The 22,917-nt window shown below is 47.3% G+C and overlaps 2 protein-coding genes across 5 annotated transcripts in view; both read left to right on the forward strand.

Annotated features, from left to right (window-relative positions):
* Positions 1-22,864, forward strand: part of LOC144148839 (N-acetylgalactosaminyltransferase 7-like) — a 40,371-nt gene extending 17,507 nt beyond the window's left edge. For 3 of the 4 annotated variants that reach the window (XM_077680354.1, XM_077680358.1, XM_077680355.1), the window contains 3 exons: positions 1,912-2,010; positions 12,436-12,585; positions 19,197-22,864. In XM_077680354.1, the coding sequence (XP_077536480.1) occupies positions 1,912-2,010; positions 12,436-12,585; positions 19,197-19,334 (387 nt within the window). In that variant the 3' untranslated portion in view covers positions 19,335-22,864. The remainder of the gene's footprint in view (positions 1-1,911; positions 2,011-12,435; positions 12,586-19,196) is intronic. The other variant, XM_077680356.1, reaches the window with a different exon arrangement.
* The window catches only part of LOC144149390 (endoribonuclease Dicer-S-like), a 438,166-nt gene that overhangs the window by 313,772 nt on the left and 101,477 nt on the right, over positions 1-22,917 (forward strand). The gene's annotated exons all lie outside the window — the stretch shown is intronic.

The following is a 22,917-nucleotide window of genomic DNA, read 5'->3' on the forward strand; positions in this document are numbered from 1 at the left end:
GTTGGCACATGTTTTTGGCATTTCTTTGAGGGCCAAGAAGTGTGCGTGCTTTACTGCAAGGCCAACTTCTTGCGTGGTCGTGGAGTTTGATGGCAAGGAAAGAGATCTGGGGGAGGGGACGACAAGGGGAGAGGGAGCATTTGTGTTGCTTGAGATTGTCTCATGGGCGCTTGAAAAGTGCCTTCGAGGACACCCGAAAATTGACTGAGACGAATTCTAAGTTGTGGTTTTCATTCAAGAATGATAGCAATAAATGATGAAGATTATGGGACGTGCACTTTATGCCGTCTTTATCCCTCTTTGCTGTTAAAGGTGCACAAAAAAAGGGGTAAACACATAAAGCAAGTATAAAACAACTGCTTTTTCACTTACCCAGTTGCTGCATCATTTTTCCATCTGTTTCTGCAAACAGCACAAATAGAGGCACGAGTTAAACCAGCAAACAGCTGTAAAACAAACAGGGCACGTCATATTCGCCAACATCCTCCCTTACGTAAGGTCGCCCGTCACTTTAGCCCGTTGACTAGGGGGGGCCCCCGCCACATCTGTGCTTGAAAACGACTGCCTCAAGAGATGTCAATTTTGTATGCTTTGAATGCTCTAATAGTCAAAGCATTCAGTGAGCCGACAGCTGTTACTGTCTGCAAGGCACAACATTGTGGAGTCGCAAGCTTTCCAAGCTCTGTCATTTATAATGTCTTTTCATAAGTTGGTGACTCAGCTTAGAACGCCGTGTCCACCACCACTCACTGGTCCCACTGTATTTTTACAGTGAACGCAGTGAACATTGTCAAAATCACTTTTGTGGTTGCCAAGACGTATAATATGGGTTTTACACGTCAGTGTATTTTCTGTGCCGTAGCAGAAATAGATGCAATGGCAGGCCGAGAACCTGGCTGTCATAGATGCTTTGTTTGCCTTCTTAATGATCTTCATTTGCGTTTGGGACAGCTGACCAGTGTTAACTGTGCAGAACACAGCAAAGGCCACCCTGTAGCTTCCTGCGGCAAAGGCGGTGAATTTTGACTAGCAAGTGCGCCCACAAGAGGCTGCTAAAGTCCTGCTTCCCAAAAGAATGGGCATGGAGGGGATTGAACACATGCTTTGCACGTAGCGCGGTAAAAAGTACCGCAACCCAAGGTAACATCAGTACCGTTGAGCTTTCAGCATCGGGTTTATTGTATTTTTACGCGTATAACCCACGCCTGCATATAATCCGCACCCTCACTTTCAGCCCGCCGAAAAGAAAAAAAAAATGCTCGCGTATTGCCCGCACATTTCATACAGGAAAGGCTGCACCAAAGCTACTGCTCAAGCAACACATCACATACTATGTAGACAGGAAGTACGAAGGAAAGTTTGACATCCACCTCAATGCAGCTGTACGGCTACAAAGGAAAGCTGTACAGTTTTCTCAGAAGCTTCGCAGTTGAAGAAAAATTCGTCCTGGTCCAGGATTTGAACCCGGGACCACCGCTGTACAGCTTTCCTTTGCAACCGTACGGCTGCATTGAAATGGATGTCAAACTTTCCTTCGTAGAAACCTACTCCACCTTGGGGATTTCCCCTAAATCTGGTCGGTAGACAGAAAGTGTACATTTAGCAAGTAGTATACACTGACTGCAAGGCGAAGGTCACAATTCACTCAGTGTCACTGCTCTCACTAGAGCTATCACTTGAGCCGCAGTCTGCCCTGTTGTACACAAGTCAACTTCGCAGCACCACACTCATTGCAGTGAAGCTGCACTAAAGTAAAAACCCCATGTTGTATCCGCATCCCTACTTTGCCACTGAAATTTCTCATTTTTGGTGCGGGTTATGCTTGCGAAAATATGGTACGCGCGCACATTGTGAGTGGTGCTTGGTGGCCTTGGAAGCTGCATCTCACCTTGGTTCCATTGCTTTGTCCAGATCCGGCATGATGCGTCAGGCCAGTGCATCGACGCAATGGGGGCTCACCCGCCATCGACAGCGGCCCTCTCCTCTTGTCACGGGACCGGCGGGAACCAGGTGTGTGCTGCCTCTGTGCCGTTCCCCTCGTTGTGTGATGCAGGTTTCCAGTGCCTTTACTTCCTTCTTTTTAAGTTGCGATAGCAGTGAATGTGGTACGGTTTGCGTTCATTTCCCTTGTGGGCAGTTCGACTGGAAGTCGTGCAGAAAAATTTCATCTTGAGGCTTGTTACCATTCAGTTGTTCTGCTAGTGGATTTTTGTATTTTTAACCAGTGGGGAGGAGGTGGCCTTTTGAAAGCAGTCACCCATAGGAGAAGAAAAGTTACAGGAGAAGTTAAAATTGTATGGCAAAAGCAGCTTTTGTAAGGAAATTAAAAAGGAGAACACACGACTGGGTAAAATGTTTTGAACTGGTCGCTACTGGCTTTGTTAAAAAGCACGAGCGAGGAAAAGATACTTGCATATTCATTGGTGGATCCTTAAAAATGTTTGAGCATTGCATTCCTCTGCCTTGCCTAATGATGCGTATGTCTTGGTCCGGCTTAGGAGCCCGCAACTCAGTGTTTCTTCAACGTTGCTTATCGGTTGCGTCTATGCATACCTTGCCATCCACCCATTTGCATTCTTCTCCTAATTCCCAGCTCATTTTATGGGACCATATCGATTAAATAACAAGAGTATGGCATTGGTGTTCCCTGGTTGTGTAGGTTAATGCATATTTCTCTGAGACGGTGCGCTTCTTTGGCCACATTCCCAACTGGGACCACTTGTAGCTGGTGCCAGCTGGAATCATCTACTAGGTGGGTTAACCTGATATTGTCCGTGCCTCCAGAAGAGTGTGTCATTCACATTACACATGTGCACTCAGATAAAATTCACCAGCAAACACTTAAGCCGTGGCTCTTGCCCTGCAGTTTCTTTAGCGACTTAATTTTCTCGCCTCTTGAACCCACTGGGAAAAATTTTTGTACTTGTATAGCTGAAGAAAGGGCAAATGCTCCAGGCCTTGTTGCTGGCCCTTTTTAATAAACGATAACTCGGATAATCCTTGACGCGTTTCAACCATTTTTGTGGGAGGACGTTCCTTGGATAGCATTCCAGAGATTGCGCACATGAACTCACAACCTTTAAATATCTGTTTCGGGCCCGTTCCAGTCGCCTTAACCACAGTCTAGTGTATTTCTGAATGGAATTTGCCTTTGCACAACACGCAGTGCAAGTAGCGTCTCCTCATAATCAGGCAGTGAGTAAACTGCAAAAGAAAAGGACGCCCGAAGCGGCAAGGTGACAAAGCTACAATTGGTCGGCCTACAGCTCTATATTTACCTAAGTTGTGCGGGGCACGAATCACATCTTCAAACAGTTCTTGATGGCATGATGCAGATGCCCTTGACACGGAATTGTGCTATGTGACACTCATTTCCTGTGGTCTTCGTCCCAATCGAACACAACCAGCCAACCAGACTTCTTTATTAACGCCATAGTGGTTGTACCGTATTTATTCGAATCTAGGCCGGCCCCGATTCTAAGCCGACCCCCGAAAGTCCGAAGGCGCGAAAAAAAAAAAACTTGCCTCGAATGTAGGCCGAACAAAAAGGCAGGGTCATAGTTCACAAAAAGAAAACACGTTTATTGAACATGAAGATGCGGTGCTGGAACTCAATCAGTTTCTCTTCAAAATCACCGGGCAACTTCTGGGCGATTGAGGTTCGACGACGGAGGCTAAAGCCGAAGTGCTTCATGAATTTCTGTAGCCAGCCCCGACAGGCTTTGAAGTGCCCGCGATAAGCCTCGTTCCCTTAAAAGCTCCCTTGCTTTTGCCAGGAGCACTTCCGTCGTTACTGGAAGGGCAGCTGCTCGCTGCGTCTGAACGAAGTCAGCCAATGCCATCTCCATTTCATGGTGACGGCATTCTCGTGGTCCGGTGATTGCCAACCTCGTTGCGGCGCACGCAAAATCCTCTCCCGTTGCGTCCTCCAACGACGGACATTTTTTTCATCCACGCCGAAGTCCCGCCCGGCTTGAACGTTCGACGACAACTCCGCAGCTAAAACAACTTTTCTTTTAAAAGCGGCACTATAATAGCACCGCTTCTTTTTGCGCTGTAAAAACCAAACGCCACACCGCACGCAGGCCACTGTCCCACAGAACAGGGTCCGCACAATTCAAAATGGCGGCCTATGGCCCTTAAGTGGCTACTGGCTCGTCTAGTAATGGCTACAATACTTTCTTTTCTGGGTGGCGCTAGCTGCGCGCCACTTTACTTGGAAATTGGCGCGTATTTCAAAATCCTCGAATCTAAGCCGACCCTGGAGTTTGATATATCAGTATTTCAAAAAAACTATCGGCTTAGATTCGAATAAATACGGTAATAACAAAAAGCTTGACATGGTTTGGCTTGACTTGGCTTGACTTAAACGTGAGCTTGACCAAAAAAATGTCCCCACCATTGTTAAAACCAACGTTTTTAGAACAATTCAGTTTCACAGCTCCGCTCCCGAGGCGGCCGTGGTGGCGGTCACGCGAACTAGTGGCGCTGCAGTCACGCTTTTCTTCACCTGCTCCTGCATAGGCGCGCGGACAGGCGCGCGCTTTGGCGGGCGCGCGTCGTTCGAAGCGATTTCGTTCCCCACTCGTGCGCCTGAATTATCCGGTTTCCGAATGTTTGCTTTTGTGTAGTGGAAATGCCTTCGTGTTTTGCGCCGGGATGTACGAGTGGCTACAGAATTGACGCCGCAAATCATCATTTTTTTACCCCACCACGTAAGGCCACGGAGTTTAAACAATGGGAACAATTGATTGATTGATTGATTGTAGGGTTTAACGTGCCGACGCAACGCAGGCGACGAGGCGCGCCGTAGTGGAGGGCTCCGGAATAATTTTGACCACCTGGGGATCTTTATCGTGCGCCGAAATCTCGTACACACGGGCGTTTTTGCTTTTCGCCTCCATCAGAAAAGCTGCCGTCGCGGCCAGGAATCGAACCCGAAACAATGGGAACAAATGCTGCACCGCAAGGACAGGCGCCTTACTCAAAAATCCAAGGTATGTGAGAGACATTTCGAAGAGCAAGACACTGTAAAGTATTTCAAGCATGTTGTAAAGGGCCAGGAGGTTTTAATTCCCCGTGGTAACTGGAAGTTAGTGCCAGGAGCGTTGCCGCGTCTCTTTCCTGGCTTGCCGGAGCGCATATCTAAGCCAAGAACGACGACATGCACGCGAAAATCACCGAAAAAGCGGCACGAAATCGGCTTTGAAGCATCGGCGGAAAGTGCGTCTTGTTCGAGTGGCTCGTGTGGAGAGGCCTCTTTGTCCTTAGGCGATGCGCTCGGAGCAGAGGGCATCACGCCACCACCTAGCACCTCAGCAACTAACTCCTCCGGTGTTTGTCTGAATGAACTGGTGACAGTGCCGTTACCTAGTAGGGACTGGAAGCTTGAACTCATCGTCGATTAATGTTCTGGGCAAACTTGCGGTGTTTTTTTCGACAGGCGACTTGTGGCAGGGGAGCTTAAAGTGAGCAAGACCGTTATTGTGAAAAATGATGGTAGCTGTGTTGTGAACTGCTACAACAAGATGCACAAGCAACTGCATAAGACTGTAGACAGCACTGCTAGCGTCGAGCACCTGCTCAATGAGACAGACAGCTTGAAAATCTGTTCAGGCATTCAGGTAGCTCACACTGGTGTGACAGGAAATTAGAAAATGTCCATCACAAGCAGTGTTCTGTCCTCACAACCCGACCTGTGTGTGCTCGGTGCCTACGCCTTCAAAGGCAAATGCGAGCAAGAAAGCCAATGAAGGCAGCGGTGAACAAAAGCAAAAAAATGCGAAACTTGACCAAAAAAGTTTTCCGAGCTGCAGCTGCAAGGGAGAAGGGGAAGCAAGAAATCACACTGCTCAAACAGGAGCTCGCGAAGGCTTCTTACCAAGGAATAGAAGAAGCTTTAAGTAGCCTTCCTCACTCGCAACGCCTGGCATTCCTGACAGCACTGAAGTCACTCAAAGCAAAAGCTCCGTGTGGCATGCGGTATAATTCAGAGTGGATTTTGAACTGCTTGATCCTGAGAATTACAAGTCCACGGGCATACAAGCTGATTAGCGAGATGAAAATGTTGCCCCTTCCTTCTCTTACTGCTTGACACAAATTTTGAAAGGCTTGCCGTGCAAGTACGGCTTCAACCCCATTTTTCTGGAAGCCATACAGAAGCAGTTCCATAGAAAAGCAGATGAGCAAAGGTTGGGGTCTTTGACCTTAGACGAGATCAAGTTGCGCCAGGCATATGACTTCAACAAATGCAGCTACAAGATGGATGGATTTGTTGGTTATGGAGGCGTCACGAATGAAGGAACCAATCAGCTAGCCGCACTAGTATTGATGTTTGTTCCTCTGTTTGAATCCTGGGTCCAGCCAATTGCAGCGTTCGCGACAAAAGGTGCTGCTCCTGGCAAAATTCTGGCGGAACTAGTCCTGGAAGCAGTGGTGCGCCTTCACAAGCATAATGCTACAGTCATTTCCATTGTGAGTGATGGTTCGGGAAACAACCGCTCCCGATCAGTTCAACTCCGAGGAAACACAGCTCAACCAGAGGCGCCTGACTGAGTTGAGGTCATTCAAGCCAGAATGCCTTCGAGAGGCCTCATTTCGGCTGTACGCATTAATTAAGGAAGTAGAAGAGGTTGTGCACGATACGCTTGAAACGTCGGCAGTGTTCGGGGATATTTTCTGGGTGGTATTAAACAGGCTTCATGCGACTGCCCTGCCTGTAATTGGTTGTAATGAGCACCATGAATTCCTCACCGCAAAGATAATCAAATGCTACTGTTTGATGCGCATGCACTTCTTCTCTCGAAAGAAGAACCGTGAACTGCTTGTCACAGAAAAAGTTCAAAATGCAGGAAAAAAAACTAAGCTGCTTTGAGCTGCCTTTCTTGCCCAGGGAACGATGCAATACTATTCTGGATGTGCAAGAAAATACATGTTCCTTCTGTATTTTCCATTTTTACTTTCTCATTATTATTATTCTCACCATGTTATCTTCAAATAAGATTCACGGGAATGGGAAAGGAAAAAACGCCGAAATCGGATTGACGAGTCTGTTCGGTAAACGGCGCATGACTATGTGGCATCAGAAAGGAGCACTGTGCTTTTAAAAAGTTTTACTGTAGCTACGTTTTCTTTGAAGGGTTTTTTTTTTTTTTTTTTTTTTTTACAGTTATGCTCGCGCGAGGCCGCCTATGCCCACATAAGAATGTACTGGCGACGGTAGCTATAGATGTAGCCCAGACACGTAATTCCACCAGATGAAAACGGGCGCAGCAACAATGAAATGCATGTATACGAAGAAACTGCTGCTTTGGCACGAACTGTTCCGCTAGCAAAGCGAAACGCTTTGAAATGCGAGCGGTAACACGGTCGCGCCGCACTGCGTTTCCTCCGGTGTAGCAGACGACGCGCGGAGTGCGGAGCAAAGCATGCCTACAGCGCCCCTAGCGCCCGCGACACGCTATGCGGCCGCGCCGGATAGTGGGCGCCTATGGGAAGCTGTGAAACTGAATTGTTCTAAAAACGTTGGTTAAAACATCGCCAACCCTTCATTCTTGTAATTTCTGAATACAATCAAGTAAAGAAAAATTATTTACATAATCTCGATATTAATTTCGGTCAATTTTTACCTTCTGAAAACGGAAAGGACGTTTCACACTCTTAAATCAAATCGAAATGCTCATTCAAGCTCTTTTATTTCTGTGTTTCATGTCTTTTCAGGATGGCGATACTGTAAGGAAACATGGGACATAATGTTTTGTGGTTTGTTTTGTTTCCTTGCATTCTAAACAAAACAAAGCGGCCAAGCTACTTTGCACAAACGTTTTTAACAGGAGTGTATAGTATGTACCTGAGGAGACAATACGAGAAATTCATGTAAGGAAACTGTATTAGAGCAGTTTAAGAAGGATAACGCACGTATACTTGTATAAGAACTTATACACAAATAGCTTTATTTGTGTTGGGCCAATGCATTCTTATAGAAAACTGATAAATCCCAAAAATGTATCTATGAGACTCGCAGTTCCTAGACCCCAAATACCCAAATGTGTTGGACATATAAAAATTTCTATGCACCATGACACAAGAAATGCAGTCAGCATTTGTTCTTGTTTCTGTGAGCAGCAACTGTATACCAGTTGAACCAAGGAGCTCATAAATGAGTTAAACCCCGTATTCTGAATCCCTCCTCCACTCAAAGTGCTTCCTCCACTCCGTTGAGTGGAGGATAGGGCAACACCTCCACTCGAGGTCTCCAGGCATTTCATAAACGTGGTGACGCCGACCCTTCGAGGAAATCCTTCGTTTGGAGGGACCCTCGAGATCGCAGTTTCGGAGGAGCAACGAAAGGCATCTGGGGGCGAGGTTATGGCAATTTTTTTATTCAAGACATGAAAGTACGCCTAAGAACTATAACTTTTTAATGTTTTCATTTTTTGTTAAGTAATTATACAGCTATTTTAAGAAATATTAGTTTGTATGGTTGAGAGGAGCACGAAAATAACCTGAACCAGGTGGACACAACTAGAAATAACTGTTTTCTGGTCTGGCCACACTGCACACACACTTCGGTAGCAGACGATAAATCTGTTTTGTTTTTGTGCACGCTGCTCCATGTCTCCACGTATCCCGTTGTGTCTCCTGTTCTTTCTGATCCTATCGATTACTATAAGTTTCAGGGCCCCCCCTCCGGATGACAGCCAAGATAACGATATGTCAGCGGAAGGGCTGGATGTATAGGGCGGTTTGCTTCCATGCGTGACGAGCGCATATCATAGACCGGAATTGCCGACACAGTGAGCGCCTAATTATTTGTTCTTTTCGGTTCACGCCACTATCGGCAGCTCAAAGCCGACATAATGTTCAAATTACAAAGTAGTGCGTGTGTAATTTTACAGGCACCACGGTGAACCCGGTAGAAATGTCCCCCTTCGACAGCACGCAAGCGCGAGGTAGCAGGCGAGCACAAAGCGACGGGCACTTGGAGAGGGGCGGAGCCTCGCAGCGCAGGCGGCTCGAAGAAAAAATAAAAAAAGAAAACAGGGCTTTGGAGCAGACGACACGCTCGCTCGCTTCCATACGGCGATCGTCTGCTTCATACGCACTGTAAGCAGCTTACGGTAGCCGTGTCATAGGTTAGTGTGACACCTTCATTACAGAGCGATGACTTTCGGTACATGACAGCGACAACCTTGTCATTGCGAGGATAAAGACAAGTCCGCACAGATATCTCGGAGCTCGCCCGCCGTCGCAGAAAACATCACGACGCTTCGAATTACGAGTTCCAACCAACGCCTGACGACGCGGCTTGTCGGCGGCGAAACGTTGACGAAGGCACCCATCACAACTTGAAATGTCCCGGCGCCATAACATCGCAACGTAACCAGCAGCCGGAACGCAGGGAGCAGTGGGTGGCCGCGATTGCTGGCGTTTGGCTCGGCAGCTCGGCGTTTGGCTCGGCAGCCACCTCGGCAGCTCCAGCAGTGACCGATTTGGTAAAGAGGCACCGCGACACGAATTCGCCCTTGCTGAAGTGCTCAAGCGTATTCAGCCAGTACCTTATGCGCCGACTTGGCAAATTCACGGTGCGGAAATCCCCTGAACCTCCATTATATGCCTCGTCAATGCGGGATGCATGCTCCGGAAAAGAGGCGAGCGAGCACAGCCGGCTCGAACCGAGAGGAGAGTAGGCGGCCATCTTGAAAATAGTACTGGAGGGCTGCTTCAAGGTAGCACAGACGACACCTTGGAGTTGCTCCTCCAAATCATGAGCGGCTCCTCCAAATCGCCGAGCGGCTCCTCCGTTGGAGGAGACACTCGAGTGGAGGTTAGTTTATGAAACCGAAACTCGCTTTCAAGGGTCCTCTCGAGCGGAGGCTCGAGTGGAGGAGGGACTCAGAATACGGGGGTTACCCCCGTATTCTGAATCCCTCCTCCACTCAAAGTGCTTCCTCCACTCCGTTGAGTGGAGGATAGGGCAACACCTCCACTCGAGGTCTCCAGGCATTTCATAATCGTGGTGACGCCGACCCTCCGAGGAAATCCTTCGTTTGGAGGGACCCTCGAGATCGCAGTTTCGGAGGAGCAGCGAAAGGCATCTGGGGGCGAGGTTATGGCAATTTTTTTATTCAAGACATGAAAGTACGCCTAAGAAATATAACTTTTTAATGTTTTTATTTTTTGTTAAGTAATTATACAGCTATTTTAAGAAATATTAGTTGGTATGGTTGAGAGGAGCACGAAAATAACATGAACCAGGTGGACACAACTAGAAATAACTGTTTTCTGGTCTGGCCACACTGCACACACACTTCGGTAGCAGACGATAAATCTGTTTTGTTTTTGTACACGCTGCTCCATATCTCCACGTATCCCGTTGTGCCTCCTGTCCTTTCTGATCCTATCGATTACTATAACCCCCGTATTCTGAGTCCCTCCTCCACTCGAGCCTCCGCTCGAGAAGACCCTTGAAAGCGAGTTTCGGTTTCATAAACTAACCTCCACTCGAGTGTCTCCTCCAACGGAGGAGCCGCTCGGCGATTTGGAGGAGCCGCTCACGATTTGGAGGAGCAACTCCAAGGTGTCGTCTGTGCTACCTTGAAGCAGCCCTCCAGTACTATTTTCAAGATGGCCGCCTACGCTCCTCTCGGTTCGATCCGGCTGTGCTCGCTCGCCTCTTTTCCGGAGCATGTATCCCGCATTGACGAGGCATATAATGAAGGTTCAGGGGATTTCCGCACCGTGAATTTGCCATGTCAGCGCATAAGGTACTGGCTGAATACGCTTGAGCACTTCAGCAAGGGCGAATTCGTGTCGCGGTGCCTCTTTACGAAATCGGTCACTGCTGGAGCTGCCGAGGTGGCTGCCGAGCCAAACGCCGAGCCAAACGCCAGCAACCGCGGCCACCCACTGCTCCCTGCGTTCCGGCTGCTGGTTACGTTGCGATGTTATGGCGCCGGGACATTTCCAGTTGTGATGGGTGCCTTCGTCAACGTTTCGCCGCCGACAATACGCGTCGTCAGGCGTTGGTTGGAACTCGTAATTCGAAGCGTCGTGATGTTTTCTGCGACGGCGGGCGAGCTCAGAGATATCTGTGCGGACTTGTCTTTATCCTCGCAATGACAAGGTTGTCGCTGTCATGTACCGAAAGTCATCGCTCTGTAATGAAGGTGTCACACTAACCTATGACACGGCTACCGTAAGCTGCTTACAGTGCGTATGAAGCAGACGATCGACGTATGGAAGCGAGCGAGCGTGTCGTCTGCTCCAAAGCCCAGTTTTCTTTTTTTATTTTTTCTTCGAGCCGCCTGCGCTGCGAGGCTCCGCCCCTCTCCAAGTGCCCGTCGCTTTGTGCTCGCCTGCTACCTCGCGCTTGCGTGCTGTCGAAGGGGGACATTTCTACCGGGTTCACCGTAGTGCCTGTAAAATTACACACGCACTACTTTGTAATCTGAACATTATGTCGGCTTTGAGCTGCCGATAGTGTCGTGAACCGAAAAGAACAAATAATTAGGCGCTCACTGTGTCGGCAATTCCGGTCTATGATATGCGCTCGTCACGCATGGAAGCAAACCGCCCTATACCTCCAGCCCTTCCGCTGACATATCGTTATATTGGCTGTCATCCGGAGGGGGGGCCCTGAAACTTAGTGTCAATGAGTACATTAACGAGTAACGAGCCATTTGAGCTATAGCTTGAGACCACTGGAAGCCCATCAGGGACTTGTGAAAACCAGCTCACACCAGCTAAAACCAGTTCAGATACTTTCTCTCGGGTTAGCTTTTCAACTTAGGTAGCCGTAGTGTATCTCCATGTTGTTTTCTTTTTCTTCGTGCAAAGGGTACTAACTAGACTTTTGAATTTTTTTATGGCTCCCTTCTCACCTTGCCGCAGGCTTTTTCCTGACCAGTTAGATGGGTGCAGATTGTCAAAAGTCCTCTTTTCGTGATGCTTAACTGCGTCAATGTTTGAGGAAAAGTTCTTTTTTACTCCCAACACAGTAAACTTTGTTGCTCACTGCATTCCAGGTGAAAGCATTGTCCGGTTCGCCGTGATAGCTGAACACAGCCGGAGCAACATCCCGACTAGTTATGTATGTGGCGGACGTTGAGATGAGGGCACCTGACGCTACAACGCACCGGCATCTTTTTGTCCCGCAAAAGTCTCGTAGCTTGAGATCAAAGCCTCCTCCAGAGGGGATTGCTCCCACTCACACTGTGAGGTTTGCAACTCTGAGGCCGGTTCTTGAGGCCTGTTGTTCTATGCATGTATTTCTGCACTATCCCCTAGCTAGCTATAGTATGTTTGGAAATCCGGCGTGGGTTCGATGATAAGCAAATAGAATGGAACTTGGAGGAAAAATATTTAACGAGGAAGTGACGGTGGTGCCTCTCGGTGACTCTGGCCGGAGGACGGGAGTGTAACGGCCACGAGCAGCGGGCGTTTGTGCGGCGTTCGCAGATCTTCCGGCTGAATGCGGAGGGCCAGCTGGGGCTGGGCGAGCGGTGCATGGACGCCAGCTCCAAGAGCATGGAGGTGGTCTACTGCGCGCTGGGCACCGTCGACGGGCCCTGGGAGTACAGCGTGGTGAGTCCCCATTCCCCCCCCTCCTTTCCCCCCCCCCTTCTCTGGTCTCATGATCATGAAAGGGAAGTGATCCGGAAAGAACAGACAACCGATTTTTGTGGAGTGCATGTCATCTGGCTCATGTAAGAGCCACTGTTTTTATGTACTGGGGTAACCAAAAGGAATTTTTAAATAAACAGGTGCAAATAGTTTCGATTTTGCGCTAAAATTTCTGAAGTCTGAAAGGCGGCGACACGAAACTCGACACTACGTTGCATGTCCGAACAACTCTGTCGGTTTCAAAGCGCGATTCAAAAACCGTATGAAGGAAGAGGAAAGGCTGCACATTATTCTTGTTTTAGCCGGGGTTGCGCATTACTCTGGCCTTTAGATACCTCTTTTAATCTCACACGCAGTCAAAAGTGTGTTGCCGCACGGCTCACTGGCATGGTTGCCAGCAATCCTTGTAACGGGACACGTATGGCTGGTACAGTCAAACATCAATGTTGCAAACTTCAGTATAACGACACCCCCATGTAACGAACCACAGAATTTTTTTTTTTAACTTCAAATGGGCTTTTTCTGAGCCCATTTTACTCTCCTACAAGCTTCGTTGCCTGCCAATAGAGGTAGCTTTTGTGAGAAAAGTGGTTGGGCTTGTATGAGCCTGAGTCTTTCACAGCATCTATTTTCACCCTCTGTGTAATGAAGTCCCGTTTGCCGAAATTTCTACGTAACGAAGTTTTATGGACAACTAGCGTGGAATTTTGGTTGTAGAAGTACATTCTTGGAGACACAAGTGTTTAATTGGGGTCTCGATAAAACACGAATGGCAACATGATGCGGATGCAGCAAGCCACGAAGTCCGTGAGCGAGCCCCTCGCCTACAAGCTGCGTATGGCACCACTGCTTTGCCCTTTGTTTGAATTCGCTCATGCTTGTTGGGTTCCATCGTACCAGCAAAGGTGCCGCAAAGCATTTGCGGGTCTTTATGAGCCTTGCACGTGCGTTTTTTTTTTAACACCCTTGTTTGCGATTGCGCGCCGGTGGTGGCTTCTGCCTCGGCCAGAAACAATGCCAGAAAGCGACTTACGCCAAACGTGGCCCATGGGAGGAGCCTGACAGCTTCCACCAATGGGGAGGCGCGCACCCTATGGCGGGAGCAGCTTCGAAGTGCTTGGGGATGCAGGCTGGCCCCACCAGGGACGATTAGGCTTAGCACCATGGAGGATGGGCGCTTCTTCAGGCGGCACGTATGACGTTTAACAGTGCGAATTTCGCCCGCGTTATCAGCTTTTTTCCCGCATGAACAACTTCATGTGCCCCTCGTGTTGCGTTTGAGCGAGTGGTTAGAAGGAGTCACTGGAGCTACCCGCATTGTGCAGGTGGTCTCCGTGGCTGCGTCAGTGCGCCTGTAACTTGTGAGGCACATTTTTGCGTGCAGAAAACGCCCCACGCAGTTCACACTGATGCCCGCGTAGACAAAGCTCCGGCAGAAACAGTGCTCCAGCCGTGTATGCGCGCCACGTTTTCGTTGGACTGCTGCCTGGGGTTAGCACTTCGTTTCAACCGAAAATTTCAATGTAGCAAAATTTCAATGTAACAAAGCAAATTACTAATTTTACTGAATTCATTATATTGAGGTTTAACTGTAGATCTAAAAGCTCCGATTTCAAAAGTTCTAGGGCGTTATCAGCAAAACCGTTTTTGGTTAAGGGGTTTTAATTGTTGCGCTTCCATTCAAAAGAGAGAAAATATACTCGACAAAAATCAGTTGTCTGTTTTTTTAAAGGGAGTACCTTCCTGTTGGCATGAGATTAGAGGGGCCCTAAAGACAACTGGAACTTTGGTTTCTATGTTTGGTTTCTATGTTTCACTTGGCTCTGCTGCAGCCACAAAAGACATTTTTTTTTTTTTAACTGAAAAAAAAAACGCAAGAAATATTGAATGACTTTCAAATTTCACGCTACAGTGATGGCATATGGGCAGGAATGATGCAGTAGGGGTCAGCGCTAGAAACATAGTTATGAGTGTGCTAACTGCATGCATATCCGCATTCGAGTCATACGGTCAAATAGAAATGGAGGTCCCATTACACTCGCCCAGTCAGATTTCTCGGTCGGCGGATGCCCGAGATTCTGTCGTGTCGCATCGCCAGAAAGGGCTGGGGAGTCGCCACTGGTTGTGTTTTCCTCAATATCTCCATTGCTTGTTTGAAAAGTTGAGGTGATTATTACCGGTACAAAACAGTCTTTTAAACGAATAAGACTTGTGCTTTGTCTTCATCACCCCTGTAGAAACAATCGATCTGAAAAGCATAATATTGTAACGGTGAAAGTGAGCACTGGGGTTTGTAGCAATGAAGAAAAGCACTTTATTTAGAGGGCGAACTTGTGCCCGTAAGTCTACTGTCACCGCTAGCTACAGAGTCCACCGAAAGTGCTCCTTCGTCTTTCTCTTTGCCTTTTTTTCCGCTGCTGGCTTCAGCGTCCTCACTTCGAATACTGGGTGTGGGCCGCTGGGTCTGTCTGGCAATGATGATAATAATGCCGTGGCAATATAGTATAACCACGTTGATGCGTTTAAGAAAAAAAACACGGGGGAGAAACATACTATCCAGAAGAAAACGTACTACGGGTAATTTTTAGTGTTCACAATTGAGAGCCTAGTAACCAAGGAATTGTATGAACCGAGAATGTATCAGTGGGGTTTTCCTGTATTTAGTACCTGAATTTGTTTTGAACTGAAAATGGTAGAATGGCACCGAGCTTTCTCATCATAACTGCTGGGAAAATGCAATTAAGTGGGCACTGAGAATGCGGTGATGTCAAGAGTTCTGAATCTAAACAAAATAATGACTGAGGGAACACTATTCAAAAGTCCAGAAGCTTGACTTTTTTTTCTTTTCTTTTTAACTATTGAGGTTGTTCAGTACTCTCTCAGCCCTTGCCACAGGCGTGCAAGTTGGTCCAAGTCAAATTGATTTAGATCTGCCTTTGTAAACACTCCCACGTGTAAAGTGTTCTTTCTCTTTTCTTTTTTTCTTCCTTTCTTTCTTTCTTTCTTTTTTTTTCCCCCACTACTTTTGCGATCCTCGATTGGCACGCAGACTGCACGCAGCAACCTTGCATCAGGTGCAGCTGTGAAGAGTGTACTGAACAGAGCAGCTCAGTGGTTATGTGCCCCTCTTTCGTGCTGGTTCCTTTTTTCTTTTGTCCTCTTTGTCGAGATTATCCGTGGAGGAGGTTTCTTTGCGAGGGGAAGTGGCCGTAGTCTGACCATTTGCAAAAGCCAGTGATACTGCAAAATGGTGAAAGGACCTGTCCAGCGAGGACTGCGGGTGATACCAGGGTGCTGATAAGGTGACTTTGGTGCCAACTCAGACAGGCAGACGGAGGCCTCTTGTTCAAGACAAAGGAAACTGCTGATTAGGAACAGGAGCAGGAAAACAATGCGTCCACTGTTCGTTTTTCGTGTCTGTTTCACACGCGTGCACGCTTTTGTCTTGTCCGCTTGACGTCAGTGTGAGGGCTGTTGAAACTGCGAAGTGCTGACCTGGTTGAAGTGACCCACTCCAATTCCCAGCCTTCCTGGCAGGACGTTGCACCTGTTGCGCGTCCAGGTGTGCTTTTACTTGCGGGAAGCTTGCAGGTAGACCGTCGTACTAACCCTAAATTTTGCGGGAAACTGTGCGCAGCCCGTTTTACTCTCCTACAAGCTCGTTGCCTGCCAGTAGAGGTAGCTTTTTGTAAGGCAAGTGGTTGGGCTTGTATGAGCCTGAGTCTTTCAGGTAGTGTTTTTTTGGGGGGCTACTGGCTACATGATGTCTCTCGCATATGTGTGACATTGGCCGCTGCATTACGTAGCTGCTCGTGTGCTGGGGCAGTTCACAAGCAAGTGTGAGACTGGTGTTGTGCATGTGAACAGACTTGCGTTGTCTGTGGCGAGTCTGGAAAGCAAATGGGCCCCCTCAGCACCCTAAAGCAGTGACGTCATTTTTGGTTCAGCCAGCTGCAGAAGCCGTGCACGTGACACAGTTTGTATGTCGACATGTCTACAGCAACCAGGGGCAGCTAATGTACAAAACAAAACTTGCGCCACCATCTTCCTTGCTGCCTTGCTTGGAGACAGAGGCGAAATTTAGGCTGCGTGCGGGGTGAATTCAATAAACGTTTCCCCTGGCCCACTTCCTATAATTCGATGCACATAAAAACGTGCACATTTATAGTTCAGTCTCTACGCTGGTTCCGCAAGGCGCCATCCACTTTTGCCATTTTTTGACGCAGCTCTGAATGCCTGTTTTTGTCCTTACGGTGGACCTGGAGCCATGGCTTTGCTTCAAAGATCAGTCTGTCATTATTCAGAAAGTGTTTGCCTATCTGGCATAACTTCATCGATGGAAAGAGGTGGAAGTCAGATGGTCTGGAGGTTAGGTGAATGTGGTGAGCAACTTCGAAGCCCCAGGAATGTGTTTCTGCTTGGGTGATGTTTGAGCTTTGAGAATTATTTTGGACAAGAGTTTCTCGATAGCTTCCCTCAGTGTAGCTGGCAGTGGAGGGAGAAAATAGTAGGCGAAGATTATTGCAATAGCGTTTGACATAAAACCACCCATCCCTACTCCCACCTACTGCCTGCCGGTACTGGAAGACTGTCAGTAACTTCTGTCCGAAGGCTAGGCACGTCTTGTGTTTGATTTTTAAAGCGAAAGCGTTCTTGGGAATATCTGATTCCAGCAGGCCATCCGCAACTTCATTCGTGGTAATATCTCCCCTGTGGCCTTGCAAATTTTCACCAGAAACCCCCCAGTTGTGGACACCAGCTCACACTGAAGTAGGCACTAGTGAAGGGGGCACATGTGTGCTTGCAAAGTTATTGACTGTGAACAAGGCTCCCGTGCGGGAGCCAAAGCATCTTTTTTCGTTTTTATAAACACTCGTGGTCGGTCTCAGTTTTTAATTGGTGTCATGTGTTTCCGCGACCAGACGGGCTTCCGTCCAACACTTGATTTCAAACTTGTTGACCGAGTCGCCTACAAGTGATGCCGCTGCAGGCAAGCCAGCCTCCCTCCTGCAATAACAGGGATATTGCCCTGCACTACTGCCTCCCCTGCCAGTGATACCCACCCCACATCCACACCTCTCCCCAGAAGTAGCCAGCATGCTGTGTCCTCCAAACACACACTTTCCCACACCGAACATAACTGATACACTCTCACCCACGCCTCTTTGCTACCCCCACCTGTCCAGCCTGCTAGGAACTCGACACTTCTCCCATGCCCTCACCTCTGGGAGCAGGTGTTGCGCGACCCAGCGGAGTCAAGCCAACTCTTGACCACCTCCCGGGCCCAGGCCAATCTACTATCTATTCTATCGTTGTGTGACTGATGGCATCGTGTCAAAAGAAATGCATTTCCCCATAGACCGGTTGGTTGACTGAGAAGCTCTGGTAAGATCTGTGGACAGACAGCACGTGTGAAACCGGGCTTCTTCCACTGTGTCATTTAACGGTTAGTGCATGAAAATCACAAAAAAGGACCTAGATAAGACTACACACATCGATCATGAAGGAGGAGTGCAATAGCGTACCTTTATCTCTTAAACCACGTATCGGTGTACGTTTAGATCATCCCAAGATGTGTCTACTTAGTGTGCAACAAACGTCGCATGGGTTTGTTCTTTGTTTGCGATTTGGCTCTTTGAAGGTTTGGTGACAATCGATTGGATGCACTTTCAGCAGAGGTTGGATGCAGTTTTAGTGAAGGTTTTGACGCAGTTTTGACACATTTCTGATGTTGGAAAGCTTTTGCGCTTCCTTCAGTGGTAGAGCTTTTCCCCTGAGGGGCAGTGAATCGGATTGCGCTCACTGTTTTGACTGTGCCTCAGTCTCTGGCTTATAACAGTCAGTTCAGGTTTCACTCCAAGCACTAATTAGCTGAGCAGAAAACTTCTATTTTCGCACACAGCCGCAAGCTCTCGGCTGCAGTTAACTTGACCTTCTTTGCGGAAAGCAAAAAGCAGACAAACAACTCAACTAATCTTGACCGTTTGCCTTGGTGCCTAAACTTGCCGATCTTCCAATATGATGGCTTCAACTTTTGTGACACTGTTCCCATTAACAACCAGTGGAGGTTTTCTGGAAATAGTGTTGCACACCTCGTTTTGCACATTGCTTCGCACAGTACTTTATCACCCTTGCTTTTGAAATCTGTAGGTGCTTGCACATTCACTGGACCCCCAAAGGAAGGAAGACATACGTTTCTCACGCAGGCACCGCATGATTTGAGAGTCGTCGTTTTATAGAATCTGGCCTCAGAAGAGGGAAGCCATCCAGTTCCCTTTTGCACTGGCACACGCCCACCAGCGCTGGAATAAAATTCTGGCCAATGCATGTCCATCTGCGGAGAGGGTGGGGTTACAGGAAACGGCTGTAACTCTTGTATCCAGAAAAAAATTATGTGAGAGTTGATTTTGAAATAGTTTAAAAGGAAGTTCAATGTGTGTGTCTTTTTATTCGATCTGTATAGTGAGGCGCCGTGCACAACTCAATTCCACCGATATCACTTCACTGGTCTCCTATCTTTGCAGTAGTAGTGGAATGGCTGATGTTTTTTGTTGTTCTCCTCGTTTATGCAGGACACGAAGAGCTTGTACCACAAGAAGCACCAGCAGTGCCTGACGTACGGCAAGCGCGGCAACAAGGTGCACCTCGCCAAGTGCGACGACAGCGACACAAATCAGCACTGGACTTTCCACGAGATCCAGGGGTCTTAGCGCGGTCCCCTGCCCCCTCCTCGAAAACCTGTGCCCCCCCTTCCAGACGTTTGCCAACTTTTCCTCCACATCATCACCTGCAAAGGCTTTCTCCCGTTTCGTTTTTTGTGTTGTGGGTGGAGGGGAGTACTCACTGTGCCTAGACTATGAGACTCTGGAGTCAATCCCTGCGACTGTCATCATCAAGTTGTTTTATGGACTTGTGACTCGGTGATTGAGGATATATGCTTAGTTTGCCCTACCGGTGATTTTCCTGTCATGTCGGTCGAGTGACTTTTTTCCCCTCTCATTGTCCGTGAGTGTTTGGTGTGGAAGTGACGGAATTGTGGTTGGACGAATGCGGAAGGATCAACTTGCCGTGGGATTGGAGTTTCCAGTTTTCATACGGATTAAGGTTACTGCAACACTCGTGATCTCTCTTTTTTTTTTTTTTTTCCGGCTTTGGTGACTGCTCCATCCGACTTTGCCCGTCCCCACATTACGACTGCTTATCTATGCTTCATTGTTTTTTTGTGTTTAGTGTCACATTCTGGCTTGTCCCACTCACTGTGTATATGTTCACACTTGGCTTGTACTGTGACATACTTTCTATACTACGAACACTGTCTCTGTCAAACGAATGCATGTTCTGGCTGTTTTGTTTTATTTTTATTTTTATTTTTTTACATTATTTCTCGCAGTGTTTTTGTGTGTGTTGTTTTTCGTTCTTACCTTGTTGGACAGGACGTGATTGCACAATCAATGGTCATACCAGTCAAGGGCCAACTTCTGAAAGACTTTCTCTCTCGGAACACACTGCTTGTTCACGTAGTTGGGATGCTGCAATTGCAAGCGGGCTCAAACAACACTGGCCAGTTGCTCAGCACTGAACCGGGCACGTCAGTATCCGAATTCATTGCAATAACTAAGGGCAATATGGGTTCAAGGACCACCGATGGTCTGAGCTGCAGACTGATGAACGCAGACAGCTAAGCTTGGTGTTTGTTTCCCTAACGTTGCTAATTCTCTTGTCTGGAGCACTCAACAATCATTGCGTCAAATCACGCTCAACTCGGCACTGCGGTCCTAGTGCGAGAGTTTCCCTAGACAAAGTGTGTTACTATCACAAGCTGTCCAGGTTTAATGCTTCATACTTACTCACAGGGTACAGTGCAATTGGTACGCAGTACGTGTTCATGATCGCGTGAAAATTGGCGCAGTCCACTAATTTTGCATGATTTTGTGTATTCTCTTCCACTGCTGATCATTGATGAACATATTCTCTTGTTGTCTATTGAGTTTTAGGTTGTCTGGCTGAATCCGTCTGTGTTACTGTCAGGTTGATAAGTAGCAAAACGCAACACGCGCGCATTGGAGGGGGATCACGTGAAACCTGCCGGCTTTAAAGAACTGTTTCCTTTACCCGGGAATGTCGCTGACAAAACATTCATGCCTATTTTTCTGTCGGTGGACGAATGCCATCAGCTGCCAACTTCACGCGGTAATTGTTATTTTTCTGTAAGAACAGTGCACCCTGAAAGCCACAAACGAAGCAGTTTAGTAAATCAAATTTTAGGGGGAAGATAACACTGTCAGTTCCCACAACCCCATGCGTTTCCATTCACAACATAGTCTGGCTGCTGTAGAGAAGAAAAAAAAAAACATCGAGATCTGTTATTTGTTTAACATTTTATAAAACTGTTATCACAACACTTTATTTCCCTCGAAATGCACCATTCACAGGTTGGATCCCAGTCATGCCAACACCCCTGGGGCTTATAAGAGGTGTTGACAGTATTTTTTTAGCCACTCTTAGAGAGTTTATTAAGATCAAGAAACCGGCTTGATTCAGAACAAACATGCTGAGAAGCCGTATTTGACAGTATTTGAAATTTGGGCATAAACCTTTCAAAGCCCTTTTTTTTTATTGCCTTATTGAATTAGACTAAAGGCAGCATGTTTTTTGTCGTCGTCGTATTCAGCGAATTGTCACCCTGGATGCTCCTTTTGAAGCAACGCCTCTACTTCTAGCGCGACCCTTCTGAAGGTAGAGTGCTTGTGAAAAGCTCCTTGTGCGACCCTTTTTGCCGCTATTGCTAGACGAAAACAATCGAAGATAACCGCACGTCTGTTCGGTGTTGTGAGATGCAGGCATTTGTTTCGCCTCCTGCAACGTGATTGATCGCTTTCAACAATGGGCCTTCGTTCCCCTTTCGCTGGAGGTGAATTTCCACGTCCCTTTTTTTTCTTTTTTTCCAAGAACGTTTGTTTCACACCCCCCTACTGAGCATAATTGATCCTGGCTTTCTTTTTTTATTATTGTTATTATTGGGCCTACACCTATGAATGCATGCAGTGAAAATAAACCTGCATTGCTTATTTTTTTGCTCAACCAATTTCATTGCTTTCTTTCCATTTTTGTCTTGTTTTTACTTCAAAACCTGTCTGTTGTCTCCTGGAAAGTCTTGATCAAGTGCCTTGAAATGCAGTCTTGCAGCAGCCACAAACGTGGGTTCTGAAAACCTTGCAGGCAACACGTATTTTGATGCAAACTCTTTGGGGCCAATGAAAATTTCGCCGTCTGAATCCAGGCTTGTTTCTCATTGATGTACTCCATGGAGAGTTGTAGCGTGTCGCAAATTGACACCCACTGGTAGCGTGTTTGTTGTAGCTCCGAATGCAACGCGAGTTCTCTAGTTATTTGTGTTTTTGAACCCAGGCATGCCTCAATGCACGGCAGCAACCGTGCCGCAACTGAAATTGTTGCCCATACATAAAGTGGTGGTGGCTTTTCTCAAATGCGTCTTTCAACTTGCCTAAATGACATCACTTATTTTTCTGAATTTGAAGAGTCTGCTGTCATATTATAAAGAAACCTTAATCGCTTTTATTGCTTCATTATAGTACCTCACAGAAGAAAAAAAATCTCTTTGTGCTTCATTGTTCAAAACTGCAACGCATATATTTGTCTTCTGAATGACAGCGCAGGTGTTTTTTAAATGACAAAGCAGCACACTTGTTATGATCCGATGAAGCGTAACAGTCAAACTTGTGACAGTGAGCTTTGCGTCTGACGTTGAGCTCTGGCAAAGCTTTGGGCCAAACGTGTTCGTAGGTCTTAGCTTTTTTGTCTGTTACCGCAGCATGTGAACAACTGTCTACCAAGCCGGGTAAAGACGTGTTCATTCTGCATTTGTTACATGTTGTTTGCGCCGAAACAACCTGTTATCCCATCGGCAACCCTAGGGCATGTGATTGCAAGTTTCTTTTAAAGCCCAAATTTGGGGGATTACTTATTTGTACGTGTAGAAGAGCTTGGACAAACACGTTTTATGTGTTTGTTGTTTGTGACTCGCTTGAGGCAATATCAATCCAACTTTGAAACTGAGTTTCAGAGGAAAAAAACATTCCACTGTCATTATTAAAAGGCATACTTTTGCAGTGAATTGGTGATACTCTGCAATGCGAATGCTCGGTGCAATTTTTTTTTAAAGCGTTCGTGCATTGAATAAAAACGAAAGTGCGACCGTGTGTCGTTAGTTTCTGTATGATTGCTCGTTCTGTTATTTATTTACACACGTTGCATGAATTCACAGCAACCCCA

The sequence above is a fragment of the Haemaphysalis longicornis genome, unplaced genomic scaffold (assembly GCF_048455015.1).
Source record: "Haemaphysalis longicornis isolate Haplotype H1 unplaced genomic scaffold, Haemaphysalis longicornis Haplotype H1 scaffold_8, whole genome shotgun sequence".
NCBI lineage: Eukaryota > Metazoa > Arthropoda > Arachnida > Ixodida > Ixodidae > Haemaphysalis > Haemaphysalis longicornis.